At 47.9% G+C, this 10,026-nt stretch overlaps 2 protein-coding genes across 2 annotated transcripts in view; both read right to left on the bottom strand.

Annotated features, from left to right (window-relative positions):
* Nucleotides 1–10,026, bottom strand: part of LOC106810947 (multiple PDZ domain protein-like) — a 99,943-nt gene that overhangs the window by 77,333 nt on the left and 12,584 nt on the right. The window lies entirely within an intron of this gene.
* On the bottom strand, nt 553–4,394 carry LOC106810935 (2-hydroxyacylsphingosine 1-beta-galactosyltransferase-like). Its single transcript, XM_014814423.1, has one exon. It carries the CDS (start codon nt 3,597–3,599, stop codon nt 2,055–2,057), a length of 1,545 nt encoding a protein of 514 aa, XP_014669909.1. The 5' UTR covers nt 3,600–4,394; the 3' UTR covers nt 553–2,054.

The following is a 10,026-nucleotide window of genomic DNA, read 5'->3' on the forward strand; positions in this document are numbered from 1 at the left end:
ACTACTACTACTACTACTACTACTACTACTACTACTCTACTCTACTCTCTCTCTCTCTCTCTCTCTCTCTCTCTCTCTCTCTCTCTCTCTCTCTCTCTCTCTCTCTCTCTCTCTCTCTCTCTCTCTCTCTCCGCGAATGGGTAATGCGTAAGAACGAATTAAACGTTAGAAATATAGGTGTTATATATATATATATATATATATATTAGAGCATACCAACGGCTTCGTATATCTGTAGCGCTTCACGTGTGTGTGTACGAGCGGGGCAATGCGCTCGTTGGTCTCCGCTCTCGCACGCTCATGCATTCGGTGCGTTTCACTGAACATTGGCGATCAATGGACGACGGAATTAGTTGCGCGGGAGCTGAGAGAGATGAGATCAAGGCAGTGCGGGCCAAGGTCTGCTAACGAGACGCTGCGTGGCGCGCGATTTATTTCAGTGTCATCACATCTGCACCCCACCGGGAGCATAATAAAGTATAAAATAAAAATTATATTTGATACAGAAGAACTATCACAAATGCCTTTTCTTTATTTGAGAGAGAAAGTTATGCTTGACTTATGAACTTAATTAGTTCGGACTAGCGCGTATTTAGTCCGGGATAGCGTGTATACAACACTGCACAAAGTTCGCGCTCGCCTGGCCCGGACTATAGTTTAACGTAGGATCAAATTTGCAGTCTGTACGCTCAGCTATGAGCATACTAATTATTCGACATAGAATCTTGCCTCGTTGCTTTAATCCACCGCTCGCTTCACTATTGTATTTTAATGTATTTATAAACTCCCTAACCAACTGTTATAAAAACACTAATGTCTTTCTTAAACTCCCGTAGTCAGTGAACAGCCACATTCGTCAATACAACCGCATGAGGAGTGTATAATATAGAGATCCCTATAATATACACTCCTGACCGTAGGCCCTACGCATAGTCCACTCGTGTGGTTTACGCTCAGGTTTAGACATGTGGCGACATACGCATACGACGTCGTCTCGTGTGCCGTGCTGTATTAGACTACATCGCCATCGCTCACGCAGACACGGCCAATCTGTCGTCACAGCTCCCAGCTACGCAAATACACGCCTGCTATCTATATATATATATAATATATATAGGAGTACATGATCAGTGGTAAATGAATGGCGATCTATATTCATGTGTTGCTGACACGCCTGCCAATATATAAGAGTACATACATGATCAGGAGTACATGAATGGCGATCTGTACGCATGTGCTGCTGACATATATAAGAGTACATACATGATCAGGGATACATGAATGGCGATCTGCATTCATGTGCTGCTGGCTATATCCACAGCCGTCGCGCGAAGACCACCCGGGTTCCTTACACTCCGCTACACTCGTTCCGTACACTCGCCGCGAGCTTCATATGTTTTTAGCTTGTAATAGTGCATATAAACGAGCCAGCGATATGACACACGTTACGAGCAGCGATTAGAGGCGTGATAGAACACGGTTGGATGTACAACTGCTGTCGTCTTGCGCTCGCGTAGACAGACGTAAACGCTCCACTACAATGCGTGATGGAAGCGCGCGGATTGTGGGACTACAACACTTTAGGCGCAACCAGCCTGTTCTAATGTATAGATAATATCAGGAGTGAATAATAATATATATATAGATAGATAATTATATAAATAATAGATGATAGATAATAGATAGATAATAGATAATATTATTATTCACTCCTGATAATATTAAATATACGCATACTAGTTTTGCCTTCGCGGGTTTGTCGTCTTTCCGCACATCCTCAGCTTGAAAGCAACCCTGTTATAGTTAGCGTATACAGTCGGATCAACGGTCATACGTTAGGCAACGCAACGTAGTGCGGTGCACAGTAGGTTCATTGTAGCCCCTCGTCACAACGGGAACAAACAACAAACTTATTACAACTTTAAAACGGAAATGTATACGGTTCAGTAAATATAACGCATGTGAATAATTTCCGATTCATCGTCACGTCACACTATCTATATTATACACGCGAATGTCATACTTCCCTACATTCACGCGTCGAACAAACAAGTTCACTGAAGCTTTGTTTTCGCATTTCTGTTTTCGATTCGTCTCCGATATAGACTCGCGCCCAGCTTCCAGACGCACAGAACAAAAATGGCGCCGATGACGGCAAGAAAAGTGAACACGTCGAGCAGGTAAAACTGGAAGAAGTTCAGTTCGACGGAAGCTGGTCTCAGGTACGTCGCTCCCTTAGTTTCGAGCAGATGGTTGGTCCACCAGAGAAACCCTTCGGATGAAGCCCCTGTGTTCGCCCTCAGCTGTCGAGATTTAAAGGCCGCCCTCTCCGCGTACGTCCTGTTCGTGATCAACTCGATCACGCCGCTGCGAAACTCGTCTGCCGTGAAACCGTAGAAATCCAACTGCTTGCCGACGCCGTGGTGGACGACCCGCGCCGCGTTGCCGTACTCGTCGGCGACGATAGGTAGCGCCAGCATCGGCACGCCGTGGTAGACGCTCTCCCAGACGCTGTTCGGTCCAGCGTGGGTGACGAACAGCACGACCTTGGCGTGACCGAGAAGGTCGTTCTGCGGTATCCAGTCGACGATCTTCACGTTGTCGCCGAGAGGTGGCGCGTCGGCTGCGCGCAGACGCCAGACGAAGAAGTAGGGGAGGTCGGCGATGGCGGCGGCGATCTTTCGCACGACGTCGCCGCCGGCCGAGTTGACGGCCGAGCCGAACGAGATGACGACGACGCCCCTGGCGGCCGATCGCTGGACGAATTCTTGCAGCGGCGCGGCGAGCGGTAGCGGCTTGCCGGCGGTGATGACGCCGATGTGTTTTGTGTTCGGCATGACGGGGATCGGATAGTCGAAGCTAAAGTCGCCGACGACGAAGTGCATGTTCGTGCGACGCGCCACCGCCTCGATGCTGCTGTCGGCGAGAAATCCGGCGCGGCGCGCGACGCCCTCCAGCCGACGCACGAACGTCACGTGACCGACGACCTTGAAGAAGACGTGTACGAGCGTGTTCTTGAATCGCTGCGCGAACGTCATGCGGTTCGTGTAGGGCAGCACGAGCGACGGAGAGAAGGAGAGCATAGCAGGCGCCTCGGAGAAGAGCACGCCCGCGGTGCCCGTCGATACGATAGCGGCGTACGGCACGCCGATACCGTCCGCCATCGCAAACCCGCACAGGTCGGCCGCGTCCAGAAACATCAGGTCAAATTTTCTGCGTCGCAGTTCGTCGAACGTGCGTCGGTCGTTGAGCAGCATCGCGCATGCGTCGACAAACTGGTTAAGCATGTTGAGGATGTAGCCGACGCCGACGTTGCCTTCGGCGATCAGCGCGTCGGCGTCGACGTGCGTCGCCGGCCGCGACGCGTACGTGACGCTGGCGCCAAACGCGACCGGAGGATGCTCGTTGCCAAGCAACCAGGTGATGCTGTGGCCGTTTTCGGCGAGCACTGTTGCCGCTTTCTCCATGACGAAGCGGTGGCTGCTCGGCCGACCAGCGCCGACGGGAACCATGAGGATGTTTCCGGCGTCCGTCGTTCGTAGAACGGCCAGAAGAGTCGCTAAGACGCAGGCGGCGGTCGCCATAGCAACGATGTTCATCGTGGTGTTTATCCGAGTAAATGCGATGTGTTTAACTGATAAGTGCTCGTGGTGGAACTTTCGTATCGTGATAGCGTGACGTCATGGGGGACGTGCTGGGTGTTAGTTATATCGTCGGTGATATTACGTCGAGCGAGAGAGATCGGTGGTAGAGCGTCGCTATCTGCGGGGGTTTCCTCCTTGTTTGAAACGACCTGCGCTCTCGTTCACTCGCAGCGTTCACCGTCAGTTTGACGTGCTAGAAAGTCTCATGACGTGAAACGCTGCTGTCTGTTTCACGAATGTTTGCCGTTGAACTGTCGCGCTGAGACGTCATTCTCACAAAAATGTCGCATTGGACCGGTCGAACACGCGAGTCCATGATCAGTAGAGCTCAAGCCAAACCCGGATGTCACACATTGTTTAGCCTAACGTGAGTTGCTAAGCCGGTTAACCAAGTCTCTGAATGAGGAAATACCCGCGCTTGCCTCCAGGCGTCTGCTACCGCATCGGTGGGTCTCTAAAAGATGTTTCTAAGCGTTTAGCCTGATTTGTCACGAAATTTTTGCGACACCTCGCAGATACTATATATCATTTAATAGCATAAAGGTAACAGCGAAAAGGGCTTGTTAATGTGTAATTGCTTTCATTGGTCAAGTGTTTGAGCCGAAACAATATTTGCATGGCACATTCCTGTACATTATTGTCTTACAATCAATCACTACTGTAAAGGAAAATAATTAAAACTATCAACAATAAGACAATATTTATCTACGTTAGTATAGATTAAATATTGTAATTTTCGTGTCAATTTCAATCTAGTAAAATGTGAGAAAGATACAAAATATATGATTAAATAGAGTGAATGGTTGGTTATTCAGTGTTGAAATGATGAGAAAATTCGCATTTTCTTTCATTTCCTATCCTTTTTTTCTTATTGTAGGAGTAGTTACTCGGGGTAAAAACGCAAATCTTATGCTGCTTATGTAGAAATTTAACCATAATCTCGAAAAGATCATTTCGAGGTGATCTCGAAAGCGCCATTGAACTCGTGCGTGGAATAACGATTTCAAGTTTCACCTGAATTGCCGAAATTCACTTAGGCCTTAGGGGAATTCTCTACTCCCTCCGCCGGAAACAGTTGTTCTAGTAATTCCGTGGCGGCGGTAACACGTATATTGACCTGGGTCAACTCAAGTCGTTCATTAGTATGCGGCCTAGTATGCCGCAGGCGCTTGACTTGACAGTAAACTATAATTGAGACTAACCCGTATCAGGCGCCTGCTGTCGGTGCGGTTGCCGACTAGGTCTGGTCCTCTGTGGAACTGTGTATTATAAGATCTATGCACAAGTTAATCGTAAAGCGCGTCACTCGCTTATTTTACCATAATAACGAAAATCGTCGAACTTTTACGATGAGGCATCTCAAATACTTTGCGGTCGATTCCGTTGATGTTCTTATCTTTCTTTCCTCCCACCTTCATCGATCTGAGTATATACTTTGCCGTAACACACCGGTAATGTAGGCTTTAGGTCGCGGTAAACAGGTTGCATGAGCCAGTGGCGCCCGCAGATAGAAGCACTGGAAGCACAGTGCTTCCAGTAAATTTTGGGTTAAACAATTTTGTTCCTACATTTTGTTCCTAAATCTCTCTCGCAAGACTCAGCAGATTGCATCTCCAGACGTCTACCATTCAAAATTTTTTAGGGGAGGGGGCATGCCCCCAGACCCCCTAGCATGCAGCGCGCCTACGGCGCTTGCTTTTTATTATCACTGAGCTTCGACTTTCTTAAGACCTGGGGGCGCCAGTGGCATGAGCGCTCTGTATATTTTGCAATTAGTATTTTAAAGTTAGACGTAGATACTGATTAATTGTACTGCTAAATAGCCCAGCTGTTTTAGAAAGCATTCACATTAAGTAGAGGGCAACAGGAAATATGGCCGCAAAACGTATACCGGTTGTTAAAAGAATGTATAATTGAGAAACTGAGAAACAATAATTGGAGAATACTCGCCTCTTTCTCTTTCTACTAGATCACTGCGTTTGGCCCGAGGCTCTATTTTCAATAGTTATGTCACTTGTTGGCCAAGACAAGTAAATTGGTGGTTTATTGTGAATTTTTGTTGCAGAAAAAATAAATACTTCTGACGCAAAATGGATTGCCGAACGTTTACAAAATATGGCGTATGCGTAATGCGTCATATGCGCAAGACACGGTTTACATATATATTTGACACAAAAATACCTTCATTCCCGCCCATCTTAACTACTTTACCACCAAAGTATGCAATAATTCCCAAACAAATATTGTTTGTTATCCAGTTGAATAATATATCTAACTGTTACAGGGTATAACGTTCCTGCGCCGATACCGGTTTGAATGCGTACTATAAATTACAACGCACGCATCTGGCTACTTACCCTATGTGTTCGCAACCAGAAATACTTTAATTTAGGCGATGCTTGGCGGTGTTTACTATTGCTCTTATAGTGGTAAAATATCGGATTATTAGCCGACAGCATTCCGATGAAATTTAGAATCTTCTATGTGGGGTTACTAACCGCTTCCTAACCGTGCATCAGAACAATAAATATCAGAGCCGTATATAGAGATATACGCTATTCTCTATATACGGCTCTGATAAATATGATGTTGCAGTGCCATCTACCGAGGGTAAACTCAACTACACTAAAGTACAGTATTCCTTCTTTTCAGCGGTTGTCGGGGGCGCCAATTATTCCCAAAGTGGAAATTGGTCTCATAAATGATTTCAGATAATTTCCTCGGGCGCCTCACAGTAATATACCCAACGTAATCCCTATCCCCTAACATACCTACCACTACCACTTGGATCGATCCTAGCTGAACCCCATGAAACAGCGCAAAGGACGCGTCTTGGGGCGACCCCAACCGATATAAACACACTACTCCACAACCACTCCCTTTGTCCAATTAGCACCAGTCTACGTATACGTTCCCCCCCCCCACACAACCCCCCCTGCCGCTCCCAAGCCCGCCCCCCCCCGATGCAGGAGCCAAAGCCTAGTCGCGCACACGATGCACCCTGTATCGATTCGACGCCGACCACCCAACCCCGTAGCTTCTGCCCATGACCGCGCACATCCTCGAACAGAAGAACACTGGCCCCGCCGAGCGCCGCCGGCCGCCCGCCGCCGTCGCCACAAACCACGACCAATTCACAGTTCCACTCCCCCTACCGCCCTCGCCGGTACCACCCCCTCCCCCTCGACACATGCCACAAGTCGACCATCTGCAGGCCGCGCCTCGGCACATACTACCTCTCCTACTCCCTCCCACTGCCACCAACGACTGCATATAATTTATCAACAGTCGTACTCACGAGCGCACACAGACGCACACTAGCGAGTCCCCCCGTTGTACGATCGTCCAGCTATCAGCCCTCAATACCACCTCACTCACTCAAGCTAAACACAGCCCCGTTCCCGCCCGCTATACACCAACCCATCAATCCAATAACAGCCACACAGACACCACACAGCCTGCCGACCACTATTCCAGATTTGCACCCTTGCGGACATCCGTCGCCACAATAATTCGACCCAAACTTAAACAACCGATCTCCTCGACCGTGTGATCGTATACACGAACCCCGCGTAGATATCGTCAAGAATGCAGTGTGCATAAAGGAATCCTAATCTGCTCCCGGAAACTCGCTGCAAAATTTGGACGTGACCGCAATTATGTTCGGTAATTTCTGGCGGCAATATACTGATTTCCTTTGATCGAGCAATCTCATAGGCGTAGACTTGATGCTGTACAGTTGCATTCGGTTCCCACGATATATTATATGATCTTTCACTAATCGGTGGCGTGGTACAACTCAATCAGAAGTAATGTTAAACCGAATCAGATCGCACGAAATGCATCGAAAACAACAGCCCCTGTTAGCCGAAAATGCGCGATTTAGGATTTTTGGCATTTGATTCTTGGCCTCACAACGCCTAGTAACGGGGAGGCCTCTTCAGCGCCCCAAAAAAAACCTCCATTGCATTTAAGAGAGATGCAGGTGTTATCTCAGGTTCTCATTGGATATCCTTTCAGTTAAAATTGTTAACAATAGCTAAGGTCAGCAATCTCTTAAAGTTAAAGATTTGGCGACGACAAATACATCCGACAGGGCAAGCATCTCGCAACAACCTTAATGAATATGCTTGTGAATGAACCTATCACTGATCCGTCGTAGCCAAAGCGACTGTGTAATCTGTAGGGCCGGTATGACATGGTGTGCCTAGGATATAAATTGTGAAAGACGCCTCTCAACTGCTGTCAAATTGGCTCCAATAGTCTGGCCATGAATGCACGCGTTAGGTGGGACTACACATATTCGTCCCAGCGGCATCCTAATTTTGATGTTACTCGTGTTAGAACCACGCAGAGCGCAGGTAGAAATTACGATTTATAAGAAATGCAAAAATAAATATAGTTACTCGTGGCCCTCGCGATGGATGCGCGCCCATGATCGCCCCCGCAGGTGGGGCGAGGATTGCACCACCCTTCTCGCTGTCCTTCCCCAATCCAGGCCTACCCCCGACTGCCCCCCCCCCAACCCCCAGTGATCTCTTTATATCTCTTGTGAAATATGGAACGACCCCATTGGACACCGACACCTCAGCGACTTCCTCATAGAAGACCTAGGGGACATTACTGGCTAGGCCGAAGCTAGAAACGCGTTTCGCTACGATAGAGTTTGGCACAAATACGAAAATAACAACCGTTAGCACGCACGCCTCGCGCATACGTCCTTCTTCTGTGCATTTTCGCTATCCCGTAATCAGAATGAAGCCCCGTCTTACTCGTTGATGGGCATCGCGAAATGGGCGTCAACGACCGTCGACGGCGTCTACTGCGGCTCATCAAGGGTGCATGTCCCCCCTGGGTTATAGCCGGAACCGTTAACACTGGGTACAGGTCCGGTATACCGGAACGCATACCCTGGTAACTATCTGTTGTTTAAGGTCTAGAGGTTTAGGAGGGTCTAGGGTTAGGGAGTAGGCAGTAGGCACCCCTACCCCTAAGAGCTCGATAATAAATAGGCAGTAAGCCGCGAGTACACCTGGGCAGCCAATATTAACGAATAGACAAAACAGCAAGACGGCACCCCATACACTTAACGTGATATTATTAGCTCTGGTAGCGCCACAGGGTATGTCTCGGTATACCGCAGACCAGGTAAGAGTTACCGAGCAGCGTACCCTCGAGGGACAATAGACGCCTCGTCAGACGTATATGCGTGTAGGTGATTCTGGCAGACTGTGTTGCTTTTCGTAAATAATGAAAGGGCCAGCATGCATTTCGCACCAGAGGTGGAATTAAATTAGGGCGTTTTTCACACGCCGCTTTTCGTTCACTCTGAACATTAGATTTCTTAAAATTAAATTTCCGAAATCCTAACGAACGCAGCTACCTATTGTTTAGCACGAATGAACGTAGACTGTGTGTGGAACGTCTGCCCGCGGCGCTTGTATGTTGGCTTAGGCAGGCTTGCTCGAAATGCGATATGGAAGGCACGCAGTCCTCGTCAACGCGTGTTTGTTTACATATAAGCTTGTGACATCAGATGGGCGGTGCGGGAGTTCTGCGATGCTAACCTGTAATTCTCAGCATTTCTTAAGTGTGCATGGAAACATTTTACCAATTTACGTGTGTGTCAGTAAGTCACGGAATATATGTCACAGCTAGTCACTAACCATTATGTTTAACCAGAGTATTAACCCAGCGTAAGTTTACAGTACGTTACCCTATTTTGCACACAGGCGGTCGTCATGTGTGAAAATTTGTGTGAAATTTATTTTATTGAGCGGTTCCGTGCCTGTGACTTTCATATCCAGTCTTAGATACGTCAATGCACGTGCGCCAAAGCGCATAACTCAACACAATTCTCATCTCTGTATTGTTTACGCTGAATCGTGATTGATCAGGGAGGGTGGCATGTAAGAGGAGACATTTTCTATTGGGGTGCCGAAAAACACAATTCCACTTGAAATTTCATGGGCCATTATTCAATTGGAAGCTCTGCTAATGCGACCCGCGCCACAGCCTTTGACTGACTAGTCGAGAAATTCAAAGGTCTGATATATTGCTTCTATTTTATCCGCGATAGATACTTGATTAAGAACAAATCTTCAGTTGCTTATCTTCATATAAATTAAGACCGATCCGCTGACCGCTGTGGAGTACGTGCGCCGGGCCTCGAATTTGGCGCACGGTCTCCAACTGCGGAACAGCGCTTCATACTTGAACATCCCCGCGGTCGCGTGCGCATATCAGGGAAACAGGCGCGTCTCATTCCGCCGCAGCGCTCAGGATCACAGCCAAAGCTGTGCCAACGCTAATACTTATCATTCTCCTTTGGTATGTGTTCAAGACGACAATGTTTGAAAAGAAAGGAAATTACTGTAACTTT

This window comes from Priapulus caudatus, unplaced genomic scaffold (assembly GCF_000485595.1).
Source record: "Priapulus caudatus unplaced genomic scaffold, Priapulus_caudatus-5.0.1 Scaffold17, whole genome shotgun sequence".
Lineage (NCBI taxonomy): Eukaryota > Metazoa > Priapulida > Priapulimorpha > Priapulimorphida > Priapulidae > Priapulus > Priapulus caudatus.

Bases quoted from the DNA above. Each gene is read 5' to 3' on its own strand.
- LOC106810935 (XM_014814423.1), bottom strand. From the start codon at position 3,599: ATGAACATCGTTGCTATGGCGACCGCCGCCTGCGTCTTAGCGACTCTT.